The sequence below is a fragment of the Gavia stellata genome, chromosome 16 (assembly GCF_030936135.1).
Source record: "Gavia stellata isolate bGavSte3 chromosome 16, bGavSte3.hap2, whole genome shotgun sequence".
Classification (NCBI taxonomy): domain Eukaryota; kingdom Metazoa; phylum Chordata; class Aves; order Gaviiformes; family Gaviidae; genus Gavia; species Gavia stellata.
In genome coordinates, this window is record NC_082609.1 from 3,787,738 (window position 1) to 3,812,712 (window position 24,975).

Here is a 24,975-nt window from a genome sequence, read left to right on the forward strand (position 1 = left end):
TCGGGGGCGCTGCCCGTTTTGGGACGCTGCCCGCTTTGCTGCCCCGACCCGGCGCTGCGCCCTCCGGCCGCCAGGGGGCGCCGCAGCCGGGCGGCGGGCAGGAAGGGGGGAGGCGGCAGCTTCCCGCCGCGCCTCTCGTCGTCCCGGGCGCTGAGGCGCGGAATGGCCGCCGCCGTCTAGCGCAGGGCCCGCGCCGCCGCCGCCATGGGCCGGGAGTCCAGGTGAGGGCAGCGGGGGCTCCGCCGCCACGGCCGGCCTGGCCCGCGCCGGGGCTCGCGGCTCCCTCGGGTGGCGGCGTGGTGCGAGTGGCTCTGTGGGGGGAACAAAGGGCGGCGACGGGCACGCTGAGGGCCGCGGCGGGCCGCCTCGGCAGGCCCCGGGGCCGGGCCCTGCGCGGGAGCGCGGAGCCCGCTCTGAGAGCAGGGTTGGGCGGCTCGGGGCTCTGGGCCGGGCTTTGGGGCCCCGGCGGGCCCCAAAGGAGGGACCCCGCTCCCCTGGGAGCTGCCAGGCTCCCCTCCGCCGCCCGCCGCTCTGAGGAGCCGGCGGGGGTCGTGGCCGCCTCTCCGGGCCCCGAGGCGCGTTCGGGCTCTGCGCGGGGGGTGGCGGGGTACAAGCGCCTGGTGGCGGTGCGTGGCGTTGAGTTCGAAGCGCCGGGGCTAACAGGCACGACCCCCCCAGCCTGGCCTTTGCTGGCTTGTTTTAAAATCACAGCCATGGCATAATTAGCGGGGTAGGCTTTTTTACCTGGATTACACGTTTTTGCTTGTTCTTCTCAAGTTTATGCAGGATCACTTATCTTTTGTCCTCTCGTAGCTTGCATAAACACCTGGTAGGGTGTTGTATCAACTCAGCAGTAATGTGATCGTGTACTTTGTGTGTTCCGGGTCGAGCCTGTGCTGCCAGATGATTTGGAGCTGCTCTCACTTATCAGGCTTTAAACCAACTCCATAATTTGCAAGTGCTGTTATGGCATATGCCTCTGTTTCCTAGTTTAACCTAACCATCAGATATTAACACTAAAGCTGTGACACAGTAGTCCCCGCACGCAGTTGTCTCTACACTGTAACGGCTTCCTGGATCCATAACTGAGAGAGGCAGATGAGTTGAAATTTTAAGAACCGCCTTGGGTTCAAATTAGTGATTCAGTGAAGAGCTTGGCACTCCCATAGATATCTCTAAATTAGTTTCAAACTAGCTAGGGCAGCAGTTGTTGCCAACAGGACACCGTTAGAGACTCAGGCTGCAAAATCTCCTGGGAACTGAATGCCAAACTGCTGACACTCAAGCTAGCAGGACTCCCTTGCTTGTCACAGTACAGCTTCTCTTCTGATAATGACAAGCTTTTTCTGTTTGGGCTAAAAATAATGTAAAAAGTGAGTTTAAACTTGTATTAATGTTCTGTTTTAATACCTACAAAAAGTTTCAAAAGTGAAGAAATGGTAAGAGAGTGAATGGTGGGTGGAGATGGTGGGGTGGGCTGCATGTGCTGGAGTTGATGTAAAGAAATGTTCATCAGACTATGGCTTTTGAAACCTGAAATCATATACTCAGCTTTATTGCACACTGTAGAGGAAAACTTAAAAAAAAATTTAGTTTTCTAAAACTAAAAGATTAGAAAGGGGAGAAATATGGAGCAGATCCCGTGGCATTTTGTGACAGAGATGGCAAAGAAGTTAGAGGTATCTAATGCTGACGGATGTTCTTTGCATTCAGTTATATTGCTGATAGGCGGTACATGGATATTATGTTGCTACTGTACTGATTCCAAATGTACATGATACCTAAATATACCAACATGCTGAAATAAACTATATTATTTTTAGTGCTGATACTGTTGTAATACAACCCTGTGTGGCAATGATGGAAGGGAAAGAAGGAGGTGGGGGTCTTGCCTTATCTGCTTCTTTCTGCTTCCCAAGCCTGGCTACTAAGCTTGTCCAGAGACAGGGTCTGTAGGTCCTGAGCTACATGAGAGTGAACAAGGGAAATATTCTGGTGTGGTGATTGAAAATCAGGAATTAGAGGAAAAGGAGATGGTCACGGTCAAGGTCCCTCTGTACAAGTCAGTACACTCAGATGAAGAATTTCCTAGATAATTCCTAGCCCTACTCTCTCCCACAGTGTGGTTGGGATAAGACAGCATTAATGAGAGGGAGAAAAGGAGACTCCCATCTCCATCACACACCCCTCAAGCCTTGCTAACTTCTTAAAGCTTCTGTCGTGATGTTTGATGACGTTACGGAATTTCTTTTGATGTCAGCATCGTAAAGGCATTGACCATTGCAGTGTCACATATGCTCAGCATTTTGTGTTTCTTCAATTGCAGTTTGACAGCTTTTTCATTGAGCAGAGATATAATTTACCTAGCTTACCTGGATAAAAATTATATATATTGTATAAAAAGGAACAAAGAACAGTTTTATTTGTTTGACAAATTTTAAGATAGCTTCAAAGAGTCTTTGTCTTTTCCTGTGTATAATGGAAATCAGTGGATTTCTAAAAAATAAATTGTTCTTGCTATTATAGTGTTCTCATGATGTGCTTATAGTAGTACCCTAAAACCAGAACAAAAATATGACCAAGTAATACCTCTAATTTCAGCATTGTTAGGAGTATAAATATATTAATCAGTTTATCGACATGATAACAAATGTTTAGAAATTTTAGAAGTCCAAGAAATTAAGATAAATAATTCTTTTTTGCCTGTCCACCTAAATATGACAAATATGACAATATGCAAATTGTTCCCGCGCTCATGTTCATCTTTATTTGTGAATTTACAATGCAGGCATTATCGGAAGCGCTCTGCGTCACGTGGACGCTCTGGTAGCCGTTCTAGAAGTCGTTCTCCGTCTGACAAAAGAGGAAAACGCGGAGAAGACAGACGCTCTAGAAGTAGAGATCGAGAACGTAGACGTGAGAGGTCACGCAGTAGGGACAAGAGAAGGTCTCGATCGCGTGACAGAAAGCGTCAAAGGTATGAGTTATCAATTCCAATCAAAGTAGATAAAAATGCTTATCATCTGAATACTGATGTTCTTCCGCTGTAATTAAGTTACTTTGCTGTCGTTCATGATAGATTTTACCATGCTTAACGTTTTTGCTTATTAAATGGTTTCTAGCTGCTGGTGCTGGAGTTTTTAAGCTTCTTAGTGGTCTTGATGGTTGTTGGGTTCCTTTTACAACCTGTTCCTCAATAGCAGGCTAAAATTGTACTATGATCACGTGCTAAATAAATACAATTTTGTTCCGTGGCAGACGTTCAAGAAGTAGAGAAAGGGAACGTAGCCGAGAGAGAAGAAGATCCCGGAGCCGAGAGAGGAGGCGCTCTAGAAGCAGGAGTAGAGGTAGACGATCTCGATCCTCCAGTCCAAGCAAGAACAGGAAAACAGAAAACAGGTATTTGTGTTCTCTAATTACAGTCAATGTCATAGTGACAAAATACCGTAAAACTATTGGTAGCATAGAGGGAATCATCAGGCAAAGCTCTGGTTTGTAGAACCAGAGAGAAGGAGAATATTATGTGAGTGAACTGTTACGATCTTTTCCCATTGCTTAATGTGTTGCTTAATGCAGTTTGTTGTGAGAATGTTTCTGTAAAAGAAAAAGATCCAAGTTGTGGCAGCTAAAAAAAGCAGTTAACTTTAAAGTTAAGATTGAACTTCATTCTGAAAGTTTCATAGTGCTTCATTGTTATCTCAGGTTCCGGTATCAATAAGTAATGTTTTATGCCCCAGCATGTATGCCCAAATTAATAAAATACAGCTGCTGTCTAGCACAGGCATTACATTGAAGTATAACTTTCTTTAAACTTGTAAATTACTAGAGAATACCAAGTTTTAGTTACCAGATTTGCTCCAGTGCAGTGTTCTCAGTGATGTGCTGTATCATTTTCTTTCTCAGATAAAGCACTTTATTTCTTTGGAAACATACAGGGCTTTGAAAAAATACGGCTAGGGTAGTAGCAGAGGATCTATGAATGGCATCGTGTTGACATCTAGAACAGGAATTTCTAAACTGTTATAACTGTGCCTGAGCTCCATGTTTCGTTCATTCTTTATGCAAAAAGTGTTCTAAAGAATGTAAGCCAAGAAAGTTTGGAATCTGCTTTTTTTAATTATACTTGGGCAGAAGAATAAAATGTGTAGTGTAACACTTCAGAGAAGCTCAAGAAGTCTGCTTTGGTAAAGCCACCACTTGTTTATCTGCTGTTTGTTGAATTGTGTTGGTGTGCTTAGTGCTGCAATTAATATGGATTTGATAAGTACTACTCTTAGGGGTTTATAAGCAAATAAACTGTCTAGTAAATAGACTTAGTAAAGAGGTGAAGCTTGAACTCTTTTAGATGTTGACTTTAGAAATGTGTAAAAACTTACTACGGGTCATGTTCTTTTAAATATATTTTAATGGAATTTTCAGATATAATTACAAACAGCATATAATCATGCTATACTGTAAAATGAGTGGGAAGTCTGTAACAGCAGTCTGTATAAAGAATAAGCAGGTTGATGACAATCTAGAAATTGTGAGAAGCTGGAATCACAAAGTCTTTTGGAATAAGTGTATGGTTTCTGTTAGAATAGCCCGATGGAAAAGGCTTGATGAGATTTAATTGGCTAAAGTGAGTTTTACATTTATTATCATGAGTCAGCACATGTTTGGTTTGGATTTTTTTTTTTTTTTTAATTGAAAGCAAGTAAGGATAATAAAATCTGTGATAAATGGGTTTTGCATTAAATGCAAGTCTGTGCGTTACATTTGAGTTACATAAGTAGCTTTTCCCAGGGAGAGGCGGTTTTATGTCTTTCAGCCAGTACTGTATGCTCAGGGGGACATTCAGACTTCCATGGCAAGATGTTAGATCGCTTTACCTTTCTCCAGAAATTCAACAAACAGGAAATTTTTAGTATCTCTTTTCTAACTGCTGTCTTCAAGGAGGTGTAAAATAAACTGTAGAACCACTAGAGTATCAATTGTAAGTGTTCTGGAAATGAAGTCTGCAACTTCCCCCTGTAAAGAAATGAGAAGAACAGAACTAAAGCATGTGAATCGGTGAATTGCGATAGATTCTACGTTTCTGGTAGTTAAAAGGGAATATTTCCATGAAATGGAAAGATTCTCTGGGAGGCAGTGTGCTTTGTAAGGTATTTGAAAACATAAACCTGTACAGGGTGTTCATAGTTCTGTTTCTATCCAGCACACGTGTATCCTCCCCCCTGAGAAAAGCTGTAATGTTCTAAGAAATCTTTGATCTTACCTCTCAGATCAAGATCTAAAGAAAAGACAGAAGGTGTGGAAGTTTCCAAAGAAAAGAAAAAAGACAAAGAAGACAAAGAAGAAGAGAAGGATAAAGATGCTACTACAAATACCGTGGCCACTGAGGTAGAAGCTTTTAACACTTATAAATTGAAAAGATAGAATTTAAACCAGGAATTAAGTTAGCCATAGATTACTGCTTTAAGAAAAGAAAACCTGTTCTTAGAGCTGGACAAAATCCCCGCTGAATGAGAGAGTATTCTCTGCAGTAACACGGATTCCTGTCACGGGGTATGCTTCCACTTCTTGGCATAAGAAACATTCTTCTCAATTCAAGATTTGAAACTGCTTATACCGCAAACCACAGACAAGCGTGAAGGATCTCTCATTTTTCACGTATTAGGTGTCAGTAGAGAAGCTGAAATTTTTTTTGGCCTCTGGATCCAGGCAGGAATCAAAGTACAAAGGAAGAGGGAAGCTCTCTTTGCCTTGTTCCATGACATGAAAAGATGTGCCTAGATGAAGAATTCCCAAACTAGCAGTTTTAGCTAACTCTTCTAAACCAGCTCATTGTTACTAACCCTCCTTTATTAATAGCTGCTGCACTGTCAGTGAGGGCTCCCCAGGCGTAAACCAATCACAGGCTTTTGTACTAGAAGGACTTTTGGAAGTAGAGGGTAACATGATAATTCTTTAGTCTTATGAATCAACAGCTAAAATGCGTTGAAACTCACTGGTGTGAGTTACAATATTTTTTCCTACTAAATGAAGGAAACTTTAATTTGCTATTATCTTAAAAATTACATACCAGCTACTATAATGAAAAATAAAATAGTTAACTGTGTTTCTTACGTGAAAATGTTATAGTTGATGTTAGTATTTTTAATTTACTTCTGTTGCGATAGGTTTGTGTATGTCCAGTCTTCTATGGCATGCTCACACAACGGTCATATTTGTTTGAAGAAGCATAGGCTAAAGGCAGTGGCCATTAATTTTCACTATTTCGTTGTTTTTTATCATAGAATTTTGATCAGAACAAACTAGAAGAAGAAATGAGAAAACGAAAAGAAAGAGTGGAGAAATGGAGGGAAGAACAACGCAAGAAAGCTATGGAAAACATAGGAGAACTGAAAAAAGAAATTGAAGAGATGAAACAGGGGAAAAAATGGAGTTTAGAAGATGATGATGGTATTTAACTTTCTGTATATAACAGTTAAAATACTTTTGTTCCTAATAATATTTTTATTACCTTGTCTTTAAAGCATTTAATTACTTTTCGGAGTGTGAACTATAAAATAACAAAGCCTAAATCTGGTTATGGCTTCAAATGGTTTAAGGTATAATTGAGATTAACAATCAGGTGAGATTTGTATGAGGAAAAATGATACAGTAATAAAACTGGACTGTAATTATTTGGGTAGACTCATAATTTAACACATGTGAACACTTTTCTCTTTCCCTGTCTGTTTTATTCCCATCTTTCTTGCTCATATTAGATGATGAAGAGGAAACTGCAGAAGGAGAAAAAGAAGGCAGTGAGGTTGAAGATGAAGAGTTAGATCCTTTGGATGCTTATATGGAAGAAGTAAAAGAAGAGGTCAAGAAGTTCAATATGAGAAGTGTGAAAGGTGGAGGTGGGAGTGAAAAGGTAAAATCACTTACTAAGATTTCTTATCTTTGTCTTTTAAAAATAGCTTTGTGTTTTAATATCAAAATGGCTTGAGGAAAAAAGGGGGGAAAGTGCAAAAAAAGCCAGCAGCAAGTTAGATGCACTTAAGGCCTGTTTGCCTGAACTTTAATTTCCTGGTGTTTTTACCAAGCTGCTTTATCAAGCATTATTCTGATAAAATTTCACTGAAGGAAATGAAAAAAAAAACCCTAGCATAATGTATTCACAAGTACAAATGTTCTATATATTTTATACAGTATTTTTTTTGTTTTATATGATAGCACAGTAATTTTTCTGAACTGTTTTTGTAGAAATCCGGACCAACTGTTACCAAGGTAGTAACCGTGGTGACAACCAAAAAGGCAGCTGTGGAGTCAGAAAAGAAGAAAGGGGAGCTCATGGAGAATGACCAAGATGCAATGGAGGTAATGGAAGTGTCTTGTATTCCTACTATGAAAAGGCAATGTGCCTCTTGTAAGAGGCATGAGAATAAGGATAGTCCTGGGATTTTTCCATCTCCTAGGAGATAAACATTTAGTTACTTAATTTGCAGAACCATGGTCACAAGGTTTTCGATCTTATGCAGATTCTTGTTACTTGTACTCAGGTGTTTTTTTTCAGAAATTGCCATCGCAGCTTTATTGTTCAGAGGCAGTGTTATACAGATGAGAACTGAATGAGTGCATCAGGTTGTCTGGCTTTGTAATTGTTCTTAATATGACTGGACTGGTGTATGTCACATGTAGTGTGTGTTCAGTTCACATTACTGAAATTGGGCAGGCAGTCCTGGTGATCCTGTGTGGGAATGACCCACAAGCTAGTATGGAGTGTTTGCGTATGCGGCTGTTCAGTCGTATGTATCTAATCTGAAAAAAAATGGGGTTTGTGTGTTACCTTTCTGCTTAATTTCTTTGTGAGTATAAATATATTAATTTCCAAAACACCTCTAAGTTATGGATCTCAAAACACTTCATAAATCATAATGAGATATCTCTTTTAGCACAAATGAGAGGTATATGTTCTCATTTTTCAGTTTAGGAAACAGTAGAAAGGAGTTTGATTGTGCTTGGGGCTACGGAATGCTATGCCAAGTCCCATGTTCTAGTAGACAGCACCCTAAACCGAATATATAAGCATTTTCTGTTACACTGGGTATAAATAACAAATGTGTTTTAGTAGGAAGAGGTGGTAAAAGTAGATAAATGTCAGCTGCCCTCTCTGGATGTGGGTTCGATGAACTGGTAGATCTCCCTGTAGTCTTTACGGTGTGCAATTTCTTGCATGTTGAGCAGTGGCAGATCAGCATGAATATTCAATTTTAACAGAACAGTGCTCCGGGATTCTCATAGAGCCATCTTGCTCAGTGATTGGACCTGAGCTTCTCAGAATTACTCATCTGTGTCCAAACTGCCTTGATAAAATGCTTTCAAGAGAATAGGAATATTGACTGCTTGATGTGGTTGTGTGTGGTGTTGTAGGCCTGAATAGTTAGTTGTTAAGGGTACGGGTATGTTATTGTCCGGGAGGTCTTAAAGAGACAGCCTTGCCCAAGTCATAGACTAGATACCCCGCTAGCACTGTAGCTCAACTAGGTCAGGCTAAGCTCCGTGTTGCTGCAGCTCCAGTGTTAGTAGTACTCGACTAGTTTAAAGCTGAGTTGGGTGCATCTGTCAGAACTGTGACCACAGTGGGGCACGAATCAGTGGTATGCTGGCTGGATTTTTTTCCTTAGTATTTTCCTCTTACTATTTCTGTTGTATGGCAGTGATTATTTCTGAATGACAAGGCTGGTAGTTAGTATGCATAAAGTCATGAAAGTGATACGGAACACGGTGAAAGTTAAGGTTTGGGAGAAACGTGAAAGAAATAGATGGAAGAACAATTGGGACTCTTCTTAAACTGAGAGCGGGTTTTCAGTATCTGGTCTAATAGGGTAAGGAGTAACTGTCGCTTCTAAGTAAAGTTCCTCTGTAAATGAAAAAACAGAGCCTCTCAGAATACCATTCATACTAATTTACACACAAATTATAATCTATACAGTATTCCTCAGAAGAGGAGGAAGTTGATCTTCAGACTGCCCTGACTGGCTATCAGACCAAGCAGAGAAAGCTGCTAGAACCAGTGGATCATGGAAAGATAGAATATGAACCTTTCAGGAAAAACTTCTATGTTGAAGTGCCAGAACTAGCTAAAATGACTCAAGAAGGTAAGGACAAATACAACCAGAACACCTTGGGTACTATTAAAGAAAAGAGTGACAGATTTTGATGCACAAAGAAACAGCAAATTCTTCTGGAATATAAAGAGTGTTTGGAGCAACTTGGTTTAGAAAAACACTGAATTGGTTAGATCACTATTACTGATAACCTCATATAATTAATATGAGTCTTTGATTGAAAAATTTACCTGAGTCCTTTCCACCTACCTCCTGTATTTATGTGTAACAAGCTAAAAGCTCTTTTACTGGTGGTGATAAAATTAATATTTCATGTTCAGGGACAGATCAAGGATATTTTGATCAAGGTAGTAGAGAAATGTCAAGTTTGACTCTGTTGTAATGCAAACTGTTATTTCAGAGGTGAATGTGTACAGGCTGGAGTTGGAGGGAATTACAGTCAAGGGAAAAGGCTGCCCCAAACCAATAAAAACCTGGGTACAGTGTGGTATTTCCATGAAGATTCTCACTGCCCTCAAAAAGTAAGCAAGCACTTTATGAACTATATCATGCTTGATTTTGCTCATTGTGTTGTATCATACGTTTATGAGAAAAACCTTTTTCTTTGTTGCATAATGCGACATGTCCATGTTTGTAGATGTTACATATATAGTCATCAGAGTGTTTATCACTCAGTATTGAACTATTGTTTTGAACTGTTACTTCTGCCATTTGTATCATGCTTTTGCTGCTTGTTTTTAAGCTGTATTTTCTGAATGTCACTGATACGTATATGTAAATATGAATATGCAGATTTTTTTTTAGCATGACTTTGTGATTCGCATCTGTCAAATCCTATTTTGTTCTTAAAATATCTTTTTTTTCCTTTCTTTAAGACATGGCTATGAAAAGCCCACTCCCATTCAAACCCAGGCTATCCCAGCAATTATGAATGGACGTGATTTGATTGGCATTGCTAAAACAGGAAGCGGAAAAACTATTGCATTTCTGTTGCCCATGTTCAGACACATTATGGATCAGAGAGCATTAGAAGAAGGAGAAGGTCCCATAGGTACAAAGCTTTTATTTTCAGAATCGCTATTTAAATAAATAAAAGACTCAAGCATATGCTTTGGAAGGGTCTTCAGTTCTTCTCTTGGTTATAGGGAGGAATGCTTACTTACTAATATCCATTAATGAGTGGCTTTTTTTGATTTAGTTACTGATCACCATGCTGTTCAATGTTGTTTGTGATCACTGTGGTATCTAATGTTGTTTCAAGAGCACTTGTATGTCCGTATATCTGGAAGGGAGACCTTACTCCTTTGATTTTGTAACTTTCACCAGAGTTCCACCCCATCCTCTTACTGTCTTAACTCTCTTTTTCTTGAAATTACATTTTAAAAAATACATAAAAGTGAATTACTTTAAACATCATTACAAAATACTAATTTTTATTGTATGAATAACAACATCTCTTATATTACAATATGTGATAAAAATGCTTTGCTTTTCAGCTGTCATTATGACACCTACTCGCGAGTTGGCTTTGCAGATTACCAAGGAGTGTAAGAAATTCTCAAAGACACTTGGGCTTCGAGTTGTCTGTGTTTATGGAGGAACAGGAATCAGTGAACAGGTATGCAAAAGACATAACCTTACTTGGCAAATAACGCTTGAACTTTATTAGTTAATTTTACTTTTGCAGTGAATTTAGTTCCCTTCTCTTTCCCATAAATCCAGTACATTTGCATCCTTCATTACGGATTTTCTCAGTGTGAGTGGTAGTAATGCAAAAGCTTAAGCACTTGCACATAACTTAGCCTTATACATACTGCTCTTCTTGAAAATTCTCAAGTATAGTCCTTAAAAGTTTCAGACTGTTTCTTTTTATGTATGTACTGAGCATGGTAGTAATTAAGCTATTAATGTGATGTGATAGTTTCAAAGTTAGTGAGAAGCTCTATTTTTTTGAGAGTTCCACTCAAGATAACAAAAGCCAGAAAATGCTAACTTTGGTTTATTGCATTATCAAATATTGCATGTTAGAGTAATTTAGAGATTAATTTCAAGGTGGGTTTTTTTTCCGCCCCCTGTTTCTGGAAGCAACAGGAGTGACCACCTGTGATGGAACATTGTTTATTTAGTATCAGTTGTCCCTGATATAATATGTGACATTTCTTATAGGCCCTTAACTGTATAGAAGTCATATCCCCATTGTAACTACTTTAAGTGGTAGTAACTTAGGTTGTTAGAGGTTACTCTTTTGGAAAGCAGAGTTTGCCAAAGACTTAAAGAAATTGTGAAGAAAGATCTTTACAGAAACAATTCACATTAGTAGAATAGCTGTATTACAGTGTATGTTGTTTTCTTTTTTGCAAGGTGATACATGTTTTTAAAAAAAAAACACCCACAAAGCAAAAACTCACTCTAATAGTTTGTTTACTGTGTTTAAAAATCAGATAGCTGAACTCAAAAGAGGTGCTGAAATTATTGTTTGCACACCTGGACGTATGATTGACATGTTAGCAGCTAACAATGGTGAGTAGAAAACCTTTTCCTATGGAGAATTTTTTATATTTGTTGTGTAATTCTAACAAATTCAAAAGATCATGTATTTTGATAAATGGTCTTATGGAATTTTCTTATATCTCTTCAGGCTGCACTATCTAGCTATTGAGAATATGTAGCACTAATAATAGGTTTAATCATATATTGGTTTGACTTTTTTGGGGAGGACAGGAAATACTACATTCTTGAAGAGTTTCTGAGAATGCTTATCGTTGTTAAACTTAAAATGTTGCTGGTCCAAATTTTTTAACTTCAAGTCATTTAGATAAAGGTTATAGAAAGGTTGCTTATTTTGTCTGCCCGTTGATCCTTTATTATTGTTAGCGTAGCTCAGCAGTTACCCGCTTTTACTTAAGAGCGTCTGACTCTGCCTTTATCTGTTGGTTTTAAAAAACAGACAGACAAAGAAGCCCTCCCTAAATAACTGTTCAAAAGTAAAAGAACTGACCTTACATCAAATATTCAGCTTGATTAAACTGAGCCACTGCAGCTTTAAGAGGTTTTGTCCTAGTGTAACCATTGCATGCTTATTAGATAAAGTTTTATTATTAAATTATTCCACATCAAAACCTCTACTAAACTGTTGACATTATTTAACTTCTGTGGAAAAAGTACCTTCAAGACATATAGAACTGGGCTTCCAAGACTTAAATCGTCAAAGGTAGGTACATTAATGCTGTTCCCAAGTAATTTTACAAAGTTATTATTTGGGGATGAAAATGTTAAGATGTTAAATAGATACGTAGATTTTAAGACATATTTATTTTGTTCCTTAAGTATGAATTCCATATCTTAAAAAAATGCAGCGCTAAATCTCCAAAACATTATTTGAGGATTCAGCTACAATTTGCTGAAGCTGAAAGGACCAAATTCTACTGTAGTTTGATAGGCATGAGTCTGAGTGATGGTTGTAGAAAATGTGAAGAGTCTGTTCCACTCTGAGAGCATTTAACAGTGTCACTCCACAGTTGTTTGGAACTGAATGTGTTCACATGTTTGTATCATTTGAGAGTATGATTCTTAAATCCTTGAGTTAAAATCCTTCTTGTGAAAGGGAATCTCTTAGCTATTTGTTTGGGAAGGGTGCTAATTATCCTGTCCATCATAATTTCAAAATGTTCACAGATATGCGACTTGGTTATTTTGTTTCCAGCTGTCCCAGAGTTTGGGGTGGTTCTTAATTTTAAGTTTAGTAGTGTTACTGGGTAGGTTTTAATCTTTATATATTCATTTTGAAAAGACTGCTTATTCTGTTTTATGCATATTATTAGCAGTTAACTAGAATTAGTACGATTATCCTCAAATAGTTATTTCTAGCTCCAAGGAAGCATTACAGATAATATGTATAAAAGGAGTTTTTCTGAGGCTGCAACAGTTAGCACTGGACTTTGCCTTCCACACATGCGCTGTAATCTCTAATATGTTTTTTTCTAGGTGGCGCTGTCAGATAATGGCTGATGTGGCTCCTTGCTTCATCTCAGTCTTAGTTTTATGATGTGTTTTGGCGAGGGCAGTTTTCTGAATTTTACAGGTTCTTCTGGCCCTATGATGGTATGCAAGAGAAGAGTTTGACAAAATAAAGGGCCTTGTGCATACTTACACGTTTCCCAGAATGTATATCTGATTAAAATGAGAACATTAAAATTCACATTTAGTGAATTTTTTAAAAAATTAATTAATGTCTTTGTTAGAAGATAGTGAGACTATATACCATTTTTAAAAAATTATTCCTGAGGGAAACTAGATTTCCATTTGATTTTGTTTCCCATGTGTTTTTTCCTCTCCTTTCACAGGTCGGGTGACAAATCTTCGTAGAGTCACTTATGTTGTACTTGATGAAGCAGACAGAATGTTTGACATGGGTTTTGAGCCTCAGGTAATCAATGACATGAGTGATACTGCCACAAGATATTATTTTCAACTTAAAGGATTTTGCAATGCTACATTATTATTACACTGCCAATGAGTGTTCAGAAAAGATGTACTACATATGGACAACAGTTTAAACTGACTCTTTAATTTTTCTGTTTTCCTCACATGCTTTGCTTTCAATAAATTCTTATGTAGCTTAGATTTTTCTCTAATATACTTTTTTTTTTTACACACTCGTTTTGAATACTTGTGGCCATGTTGTAGCCCTGTGTAATCCCTTGATGCAGGTGTCAATAGTAGTTGTAGCCTGCTTATAAAGTCTTTGATGTCTCCTGGCAGTGTCCTGCAGGAGGCAGGATCAAAATGTTGGAAATGTTGATGACAAGTTACTTGCTGGCAGCTTTGGACATCCAGGAGTCTTTCAGTTGTCATCAGGTGATATTGTCTTCCAAAATGAGGACAATTCCCTTATTTTCTCTCTCGAGCTGTAGGGTTTCTGCTGCATGTGTTAAGATTTCTGCTGGGCTGGTGTTGGGTTGCATATTGCCGCTCAACTTCCTTTGAAGTCCAGCAAGTTTTGCCTGTCTTCCAATGCCAGCACCTAGGTCCCATGAGCAAATCTGTAAAGAAATGTTTTGTAGTCTGTGTGTAGTGCAGATAGCAGGTAACTTTAAAGACGACAGCTCTGTACGTGTATGAAGTTCAGTTACAGCACGTGGGTATTAACAGGGAATGTTCTCTTAAAACAGGTTATGCGCATTGTAGACAACGTCAGGCCTGATCGTCAGACTGTCATGTTCTCTGCTACTTTTCCCAGAGCTATGGAGGCATTAGCTCGGAGAATCCTAAGTAAACCTATAGAAGTGCAGGTTGGAGGCAGAAGCGTTGTCTGTTCTGATGTGGAGCAACATGTTGTGAGTATCACACATCTGCCTCGCTTATCTTCTCATTTGCTTGCAAAAGATTATTTCCAGAAATATTGAATATAAACCAATATACCCAAAGAGCTTTTATTTTTAGAAGTTCAGTGACCTTATTAAACATGAATTCAGAACAAACACCCTAATCTGCAAATGCAATGTGATCACTTTTTTTTTTTAAAAAAACTTGGTTTTATCCCTCTAAGCTGAACAGCAGTTTTGCCACTAGCTGTGGGAACAGCCTGAAAAAGTCATCTCCTGTTCCTGATTTTTATTTTTATGCACCCTGAATGTGATTAATGACTTAAGATACAATTTATACTCTTTCTACTTTGCTTTTGTATGTCTTTTTCCAGATTGTCATAGAAGAGGAGAACAAGTTTTTGAAGTTACTGGAGCTACTGGGACACTATCAGGAGAAAGGATCGGTTATCATATTTGTAGATAAACAAGAACACGCTGATGGGTTGTTGAAAGATTTAATGAGAGCCTCTTATCCTTGCTTGTCTCTTCATGGAGGTAATCTGCAATCTTCAGGTTTTATATTAACAACTCCAAACTAGAATATTGGTATTCAGTAGTTATAAAGAGAAGTTACTTAGTTCCTGCATAGTACCAATTATTATTTCTTCCTAAGCAGGTTTTGCTTTATAAGTGTCACTTAGTTTGAAATAGACATGCTAGTTTTCCATAATTACTCGATGCCAGATCATGTCTCTGTGCAACAGGATTGTTACTGAGAGTTAACACCTCTCAGGGAATATTACTAACTGCTTGCTATTGTAGAGTAATGAATGCCATTGGAGGAGTATTATATGATATTTTTATTTGAGATCCCACAGTAATAGCAGCTGTTGTTTTGACTTCTCTGCCATCAAGTAGTAATATAACAGAAGTAGTTTAGTAGCAAGAGGAGGAAATCTCTTTAGAATATTGTCCATCCCAGAGTATTTTCAGACTTTCTGTATATAATGGTCTTAAAAATACAGTAACCAATAAATACAAACCCACTGTTCATCTAGTGCAACAATGGAAGAGGGAAAAATATTCTCGTTCTTCTGGGATTTCTGTTGCCTTTAGAGAACAGACAAAGCCTCCAGATGAGGTCTCAATTGAATATAAGAAGTCAAATAGAAAATCGTGTTAAAGAAACTTTTGAGGATGTTGATATGGGAAAACATCTTTTTGTAGTGGAAAAGCTGAAATTTTTTTTACTCTGGATAATAGACAAAGACAGTTATTATTCTGGCTAATGCATTTTGCCTGTAAAAGTGTGAATGTATTGAAATTTTATTTGCTTAGGCTTTTGGTTGTTTGAAGTTGGAGGGTGTTTTGCCCTGTATACAAATTCTTTTGGCTCAAAGCAGAGCTTTATAATTAAGTGTTTTGTCTGGTTTCTTGCAGGTATTGATCAGTATGACAGGGACAGCATAATTAATGATTTCAAGAATGGAATTTGCAAACTTCTGGTGGCCACATCTGTAGCGGCAAGGGGCTTAGATGTAAAACAGTTGATGCTGGTGGTCAATTATAGCTGTCCCAACCATTACGAAGATTACGTACACCGAGCAGGCCGAACTGGACGAGCCGGCAATAAAGTATGTATAATCAGTTGCCTGTTTTGGTTATTACTGATATTTTTTCCACATTTATTGCTTGATCAGGGTGTTCCCAAGGGACAGCTACAGAGGGCGTAGTTTACGTTACTGGTGGGAAGAGGGTTTTCCTTTAGAGTGCATCTAAGGTTTTTGAGTGATCATGTGTAAAATATATTCCAAATTTTAGCACTATGAAAGTTGGAACGTACATGTTCTTCTGATGTATGAATGTTCTTTTAAATCCCATTTGTGGCTGAAAGTTTGGGTGTTTTTCACTGTTGGAAATGTGCCCTACTAAATTTATAAGATTTTATTTTCCAAACTTTTAACCATCACAAGATTGAAAGGAAAGACTTCAGTTTCTACCATCTGTGGTTGATTACCTCTGTATCAGCTTCCTGGAAAAGCACATTATTCATTCTACATTCCTGCTAAAAAATATTTATGCGTGAATATCATGGTTACTTTTATTGACCAGAACAACAGCATCTGCGCAAAGGTGCTTCAATAAATTTAGAGATAAAGTGTCTTTAGAGACTTTTCTTTATTATCTTTTAAATTAATTTTGACCAGGGGTATGCATATACATTCATTACTGAGGATCAGGCACGGTATGCTGGTGATATCATTAAGGCTTTGGAACTGTCTGGGAATCCAATTCCTACTGATTTGGAGAAGCTCTGGGCTGACTTCAAAGACCAACAGAAGGCTGTAAGTAATTCTTTCTTCTGTAGGGGGCTTTGGTCTGTGTTTAATGCGTATGCACGTGGGTCTAGCTGTACCGTATACATACATGAGTCATCTCACTGACTTCATTGAGAATACGTATGTGTGCTTATGTAAGTGTATAAGTGTTTTCAAGATTGGGATCTTGAATGTCATTTACAGCACTGTTCTTGAGAATTTTAGTGTTGTCATCTGGTATGTGATAGAGAGACGCCCCTTACTGTGTAAGGGGCACTTTGGCTTTTATCAAAATTCATGTAAAAGATAATGAAGTTCTTTCACAGAATTTGTATTAGTATTCCTAGAGCTGTCGTCATCAGAGGATGTTGCTTATCCTCAGAAGAGTGACTTCGGAGTTTTTCTGATATAAAAACTGGCAGGGTTTTTAACTGCATTTGAAAAGCATTTAAAATGTATACTTACAGAAAATCCCAATAGTGTATTGTTTGTATATGCTGAATTAACATGGCTTTTTTTATTACACTTCATTGTAAAATACAGGTTTTTTAATCTGAAGAGCTTCCTAAGTGTGCTAGGATTTGCTTTTTAAAATAAATAACTTCAAAATTATTTGTATAATTTTATAGTTATTTTATGACTATTGGAATTGGTATTTTAGACTTCTAAGTATGAAAATATGTGGTTTTGTTTTCAGGAGGGAAAGCTGATTAAAAAAAGCAGTGGATTCTCTGGCAAAGGTTTTAAATTTGATGAAACAGAACAGGCTTTGGCTAATGAAAGAAAGAAGCTACAAAAAGCAGCCCTTGGCTTGCAAGATTCAGATGATGAAGATACAGCTGTTGATGTAAGCACCTGAAAATAAGATTTAAGTTGCTTAAGGATTTCCAATATATTTGGGGTTTTCCCTAGGAGGTTACATAACACATTGCAGAATGCATGGATTTTTGTTACTCCATGTCCTATGCTACTGACTTAGTTAGTTAAATTCCATGAGTAGATATGTATGTATTCTTCGATAAAAAAGATATATAGCTATGAAGATCTTGAAAGTCTCTTTCTGACTTACTGGTATTTTATATTTAGTATATGTAGTTATGTAAATGTCACATAAAATCATTTCTTTGTAATATTAATAGAATGATTGCCCTCAATTACAAACATATTTTTACTTTCAGTATTTTAAAGAAATTCATAGTAGCCTTTTCTATTTCTAAATCCTTATTAGATTCCTTTCTTGATGTTTGTTAGACTCCTTTTCATGACCTTGAAACACTATGTTCAAACTTCTTCCTGATTATTAGATCATCTGTTCCATTTGTTGAGTTGTAATTCTGTGCAGGCTTCTACTATTTATACAAGATTTATTTCTTTAAAAGCATTAAACTAAATGCACCTTAGTATTTTCTTTCTTTAGGATGATAAGATTATCTAATGGTAAATGCAGTGATCTAATAATTGTTATTTTCTTTAGATCGATGAACAAATTGAAAGCATGTTCAATTCAAAGAAAAGAGTAAAAGACATGGCAGCACCAGGAACATCAAATGCTCCTACGCCGTCGGCTGGGAATGCAGAAAAATTGGAAATTGCTAAAAGATTGGCTTTGAGAATCAATGCCCAGAAGAATCTTGGAGCAGAGGCACAAGTATTGGTCCCCTTCCACTTTAAGGTCAGGCTCTTTACAGAGCAATTTTTTTTTTCTTTTTTAATAAAGGTGGTTCAATTCTTTGTTCTGTGGCTGCCATTTTATTTAGTGTTTCTGCACACTAATAACATACTGCGTTATTTAGCTCGTTTGCCCTGGGCTAACTCAGTTATAAGTTGTAGTAGTTGTAATTGAGCTAATACGATAATAAGATTTAATACAGAACTGGAAATGCTTTTTCTGCCCTGGCAAAGAGTTAATTCATTATTGATAAAATGACACAATTAGGTTTTGTCAGCTTTAGCAGAGTTGCAGAACATCTGTCTCTGCTGAAGCCTGTGATATACAATCCATTTAGATTTAGGTTAATGTGGTCTGGAAGGTCCAAAGGTATTTTGAGCAGAAGATACAAAAGACCAATAAGATCTTTTCTGTGCAGGTGAGAGGGGAGTTATTGAGAGGAAGGAAAGAAGAGAAAGAGAAGTTTGGAGAATGTATTTGTTATGTGGACAATTATATTACACAGAAAGCTTTAATGCAACCCTTGTTGGTTTATATAGGACTTCTTTTGGCTACCTTGTTCTCAACGTGGACCTATTTTTTTACAGGATGTAATGCAGCAGGCTACAAACGCTATCCTGAGAGGAGGCACAATTCAAGCTCCTACTGTATCTGCCAAGACCATTGCAGAGCAACTGGCTGAAAAAATCAATGCTAAGCTCAATTATGTACCCATAGAGAAGCAGGAGGAAGAGAAACAGGATGGAGGACAAAATGAATCCTTCAAGAGATATGAAGAAGAATTAGAGATCAATGACTTCCCACAGGCAAGTAACCATTTTGCTATAATCAAGTGTAAATGACCGTTATTTAACAAAGGCTATCTTCATAGCTTAGTCTATGATTATACCCATAAAATATTTTGTCTTTATTTCTTGTCATACCTAATTGAAATTACTCCCTTACTGTGATTACTTCGCAGCTTATAGATCCACAATGCTTTGGACATATTCCAGAGAATACCAGAAAAACAAGCATTCCCTATCATACAAAAGTTTTTTTTCAGCCTCTGCCACTGACTTCTCTCATTCCCCAATCTTTGACACTGTCTGGCATTTTATTTCAAAGGCCATGCTCCTATGACTGATACTGCTCTTTGCTTTTTTTATTAGCTGAGTATTTTTGCCATTTGGAATATTGCTGCTATAGTCTACCTCATCCGTTACTCTGAGGATTTATATTCCACAGTATTAAGCGCAATTCCTTGTATTTATCGTTGAAGTTCTGCCCAGGTTTGCCTTATTTTATCAAGTTGTTGTGTTATTAGTTTTGTTACCCTCTCAGAAATCCTCTTAATTCTTATCCTAAGTGGTTTCTCATTCGTAGAACTTGTTCCAGATTTTATAATTTTGCTAAGGATCCTTCTAACCCTTTAAGGATACACTTGCTAGGTACAAAGCATTGCCTGCTTATAATGGCTAGACAAGTAACTGTTCTGTTGCCTGCCATGTGTGTCTGCAAATAAATAAATGGTAGCTCTTTAGATTTTTTTTTTTTTTTAGAGCTACACTAGAAAAAAATAGCTCTTTTCTGATCTTCTTTTTGTTCTTCAATATTTTGTAATATCTTCTCTGAAACACTGATGTATATATGGCAGTTCATCAGTGAGAATCATCACTGCTCATTATGTCCCTGGAAGATCTCTGTAAGGGAGAGACACTCATCTTGTACTGTATACATGTATAATACTGAACACAGTGCAGATCTGAGATGACAGAGATAAAGTAAGATGATAAAATGATCACCTAAAGCAAGAATGACAGCTGACTGTGTAAGCTGTTTTTTATAGAAGTACTACACAATCATTCAATACCATCACACGTAAGATACACATAGGGCAGCCTTCCTGATTACGGGTGTAGTCATTTCTGAGAGTCAGATTAATGCTGATAAGGTACCTCTTGCAGAGAGAATATGTAACAGGTGAAGTTTTGATCCAGGGACATACAACTTGCCTTTAGAGGCTGTATTCCAAAGTTGGCTTCTGGAAAAGCAGTGGTTTAAGGTAGGAGACATGGTATGTTTGCTCAACCTACCAGAACTGAGAAACCAAACAGGGACTGGAGGGGATCGTTCTTCCTGTCAGGAATAGATTTGCCTTCACACCAAGGCAGTGGGAGCTTCTCCACTCTTGTCCTAAGTCCTCTACCTTTAAATGCCAGAGCTCACCACACAAAAAAATTGTCTCAATCTACAAGTAACTTACAACAATCTACTAGATAGTTTCTGGTAGCTTTGTTGTCTAAATTAATGGGATGCATTTTTCATAATGAAGTATTTTTGAGGATATTGTAGAGATTTGGGACAATTTTTACAGGGTTCTGAAAAACAACTGGCAGTGTTTAATCCTTAGGCTTTATTTATGGAGATTTTTGTCTTTAACCAATGAATTGCATAGAAATAAATAGCATTTATTTTGTTAAAGGGAAGTACTTGCAGCCATTAACAGTATATGTTTGGCCTTGAAGTCTATTCCTGTACAAAAAGTTCTAAATAAAATACTTGAGTGCTGCTTCAGAAAATCACAAGAAAAAATTACAAGTTTTAAACTTCCAGTGTAGCAAAACAGAAGGTCTTTCGAGTTCTTGCTTCAATAGTACTATGCATCCATTCTCTCTTGTCCTTCTTCCATAAATTTATCTTGCTCACACAAGAGGCAGATTTTTTCAAATATACTTGCATAAAAATAACTGGCTAAAATTTCAGTCTATGTTTTTAAAGTAGAATGCCGAGACCGATTTTCACAGTGCAGTGTTCTTGTTATTTGTCTAAAATGTCAACTGACCTTTTGGTTGCCATTTTGTGTGATGCCTTTCTCCTTGTTGATCCTCCCTATCCTTTACCTTGCAGACTGCCAGGTGGAAAGTTACCTCCAAAGAAGCGCTACAGAGAATCAGTGAATATTCTGAAGCTGCTATTACAATCAGAGGAACTTACTTCCCTCCAGGCAAAGAACCCAAGGAAGGAGAACGAAAGATTTATTTGGCTATAGAAAGTACGTATCCTTTTTATAAATGTTTCAATGAAAGATAATGACTCCAGTTTTTTGATTAGACATGGAATCTCTATAGTCATAGTGTCTAGATGCTCAGTTACAGACCTACTTTGGAAATTAATATAATTACTAAAGAAACACTCGTTTATCTTGACGCACTTTGTCAAATGGTCCATGGGGATCACGGAGATGCTTCTCCTGAGAAGACAGACCTGCCACAGAACAACCACAAACATGTATGTAATCAGTTTGGAGGAGAGGGAAAGAAAAGAAAGAAAAAAAAAATCAGGATAAGCACAAAGATGTCTGTGCCGGTGTGAAATAAGGAAGAAAATGGAATTGTGTGTGGTTTGGTTGTTAAAGGTGTAAGAAATTACATCAACTACTACAACAAAAACTTTGCGAATCTTATGATGGTTGAGTAGAATTTTTCTCAAAGAAACCTCTAATCCTAGGTATTTCTGAAGAGTGTAATTTATGACTGTCTGTTTTAAGTATCTTCCTTAGAACACAGTCTAGCTGTGGCAGTGTATACAATACTAGAGCATTCTTCAGCAAGTAGTTGAGGATATTCAGTAAGTTCTACAGTGCTTCTGAAAATAGCCAGCAGTGTTTATTCTGTAGCCTTCGCATACAGAAAGCGTTTAAGATGGTAATATGTTTTTGTCTTCAGGTGCCAATGAACTGGCTGTACAGAAAGCAAAGGCAGAAATCACGCGACTTATAAAAGAGGAGCTCATCAGATTGGTGAGTGAAATACCCAGAATGCAGAGGAAAAGTGCCTTAATTTATGCTTTATGAGATTGATGTCTACAAATGTTGACACTCTGGCATACGTTTTTATTAATATCAGGGACTGGGACCTATAGATCTCAAAACCACTGTTTCATTGAACAGCCTAGAAAATATTACTGTGTTCAGTCAGCCAGACATACGGCTATTATCCAGCCAGTAGATGGAGATAACACATTAACAGAGCTTTTTGACTGAAGACCCCTTAAAGAGTTAGGTCCCAATAAATTTCCCAATTTCAGCACCATCAGGCAGGGGAGAGGAGAATTACTCCCCTCATTTTAATACTTTATATGTGTTGAGAGATTCGTTCTGCCGTAGCTTTACAGCTTACCCAGTTAATAATCAGCTGTCTTCAACATACTCTGTTCTCAAGACAGTATCTTGTTTGAAAAATGGTAGTTTGAGTTCTCTGGCTGAAGAAACCTCAGCTTTCGCTAGAATAACCTTCAGTGATACTATGTTAGACTTGACAGCGTCTTTGGCTTTTTCTCTTAAGTAGCCTTTCAAATCAGCAGTCAATTCCAGTGGTCTTGCCAAGCCATTACTGATAGTTTTGTTTCTTTTTCAAAATCGTTGACCTCCCCCTAAAAATGTTTTCCAAAGGAAGGAGATTGGTAAGGAACTGCTTATTCACATGTCATGTGGATTTATTGTTAGTGGGGCTTTGTTGAAATTCATTTATCTATTTTCACTTTTAACTGTGATTATTCTCTCCTTTATTTGCAGCAAAATTCATACCAACCAACCAACAAAGGAAGATACAAAGTTCTATGAGTATTTGGAGTTATCTGTCTGCCAGTGGCTGGTGCGTGAAACTTTGTGGCTTCTGTTGTTTTTGCTGTTTACACTGCTTGTTGTAAATTAAGAATTTTTTTATTTTGTCTTGCGGACATTTTTTAACAGAAAATTGATACTTGCTGAAACATCTTAATTCTCTCCACTAAAGTTATCAGTCTTAAAGCAGACCAGTTTTGGCGGAGCATGATTTAATTTAAAAGTGCAGTTTATATACTTTTCATCATAAAGAATATAAAATAAAACAGATTTTAATTTCCCTGACAGCCTATACTGTTAAGTAAATTAAACAATGTTGGGATTTGTGTTGGAAATTGTTAGAATGTACCTGCTTCATACTGTGGGGATGGGTCACGCCATATCAATTTATACTGGAAAAATGATAAAACACAAAAATAAAGGCAGGATTTTCTCCTGATCCATAGCATCTCTCTGGCTGGTTCCACACACATTCGTTCCATGTACAAATATCCCCCTAAGGTCAGAGAGTCTTGCAGTGATCAGAGTAGAGAATTTTATCCAGAAATACTTGAGGTCTTGTTTTAAGATCTTCTTATCCTTTTCACGTCCCATTTTGTCTTTATCATCCAGGTAATAGAATAACTCTTTGAGGTTTTTGTAAAGTGAAACGTTTTGTAGTATGAAAATAGTTTTCCTGTTTTTTTCCTAAACATCAGAATTTTAGGGTTTGATTTTTTTTTTTCCCCTCATTCTCTGACATAAAAATGAAAGCTTGTTTAGTTTAAAAATAAATTCTCAGAAAAAAAGAGAAACCTCTTTTGTAATGAAATACGACTTTGTCACTTTTTTATATTGTTCTTATATATATGTTTAATGTGATTTTTTTTTTCCCCCGGGGTTGTCATCTTTATTACTGTCAGGACATGCCTGTAAGTAAAAATGAATAATGATATTTGTGAGTGAATTCCACAAATATTGACTATCATTGCAGTCAATAAGCTACTGGGACAGGCAAGACCTTTCTTTTTGAGGTCTCATCCCCGTTACCATTAGTATTGACGATGGACACTTACTACTCTTAAGTGTTTAACTTTCCTGTCTACTTATCTGGAGCCTAAGTGGTAGCAATTTGAATCACCTCATTCTAGCAGCTGCAAGACTCTCAAGATGATGACTTTCAAAAGGACTTTTGTAGGAAGCTTTTCTTACCTGACACATAGAGAAGAAATGTGTCATTTTAAAACAGCTGTGTATATACTGCTTTAACCCTGGTGAAGACAAATCATACAACCTGCACAATGGCTGTATAAATTTACAACTTCTGTTTCCCAACTTCAGGTAATTTAAATGACTACTTCTGTTTGCGTACAACTGTTACTCTAATGTCAGCGTACCTTACTTGCAATACGGGAAAGGAAAGTAATGATTATACCAACTTAACAGTATACATTTAGGATAAGAACACCCAATACTTGCCAATATTAATACATCAAGTGGAACAAAGAGAAGGAGCACACGCAATAACACTTCTCAAAATTTAAAACGGAAATCTCAAACTAAGGCCCTAGGGTTCCCTTTAAATACGTCAGGTTCCCTTCTGTTAAGAACTGGGTTTTGACGTGTTTCGTACAACTTGTTTGTTGAATTGTCTAACTTTTTGACAGTGTGCCCCCAGAAGAGTGACAGATGTTGGTGTATTTAATGAAGAGCACTTTCAAGTTTGGGCAGTCTGACACTACTTTAAAAATCTTGTTTTGAAATGTTCATATATATATTGGTATCTCCTAAAAAGGGCATGATGGAGACATTTTTGTGATTTCCAGCTTTGCACTGTTGGATTTCAGAGATGCAACAATGTATAATCTTTAACTTCCTGGGGTTTTTAAATGCAATGTCAATATTCCTATGTTTTTTAAATTCCAGCAAAAATAAAAATAATTTCAATGTATATTTTTCAGAAACTGTCTTTCTGAATAGCTCATCTGTTTTCTGCACT

At 37.5% G+C, this 24,975-nt stretch overlaps 1 protein-coding gene across 3 annotated transcripts; it reads left to right on the top strand.

The window, feature by feature from the left end:
• The first annotated feature begins 195 nt into the window (after window positions 1-195).
• DDX46 (DEAD-box helicase 46) lies at window positions 196-24,717 on the top strand. Of its 3 annotated transcripts, none has more exons than XM_059825321.1 (23): window positions 196-221; window positions 2,789-2,977; window positions 3,259-3,399; window positions 5,265-5,382; window positions 6,279-6,444; window positions 6,753-6,904; window positions 7,237-7,350; window positions 8,966-9,131; window positions 9,502-9,622; window positions 9,977-10,152; window positions 10,598-10,719; window positions 11,543-11,621; window positions 13,445-13,527; window positions 14,273-14,437; window positions 14,800-14,962; window positions 15,848-16,041; window positions 16,615-16,752; window positions 17,423-17,572; window positions 18,200-18,397; window positions 18,982-19,200; window positions 21,284-21,428; window positions 22,102-22,175; window positions 22,950-24,717. In XM_059825321.1, the coding sequence occupies exons 1-23, from the start codon at window positions 205-207 to the stop codon at window positions 22,995-22,997; spliced, it is 3,138 nt and encodes a 1,045-aa protein (XP_059681304.1). In that variant the 5' UTR covers window positions 196-204; the 3' UTR covers window positions 22,998-24,717. The 3 variants fall into 3 exon arrangements, with proteins under 3 accessions (XP_059681304.1, XP_059681305.1, XP_059681306.1); XM_059825322.1 differs by having other exon boundaries at window positions 5,265-5,370; window positions 18,200-18,379; XM_059825323.1 differs by having other exon boundaries at window positions 5,265-5,370; window positions 18,200-18,373.
• Window positions 24,718-24,975: the final 258 nt, after the last annotated feature.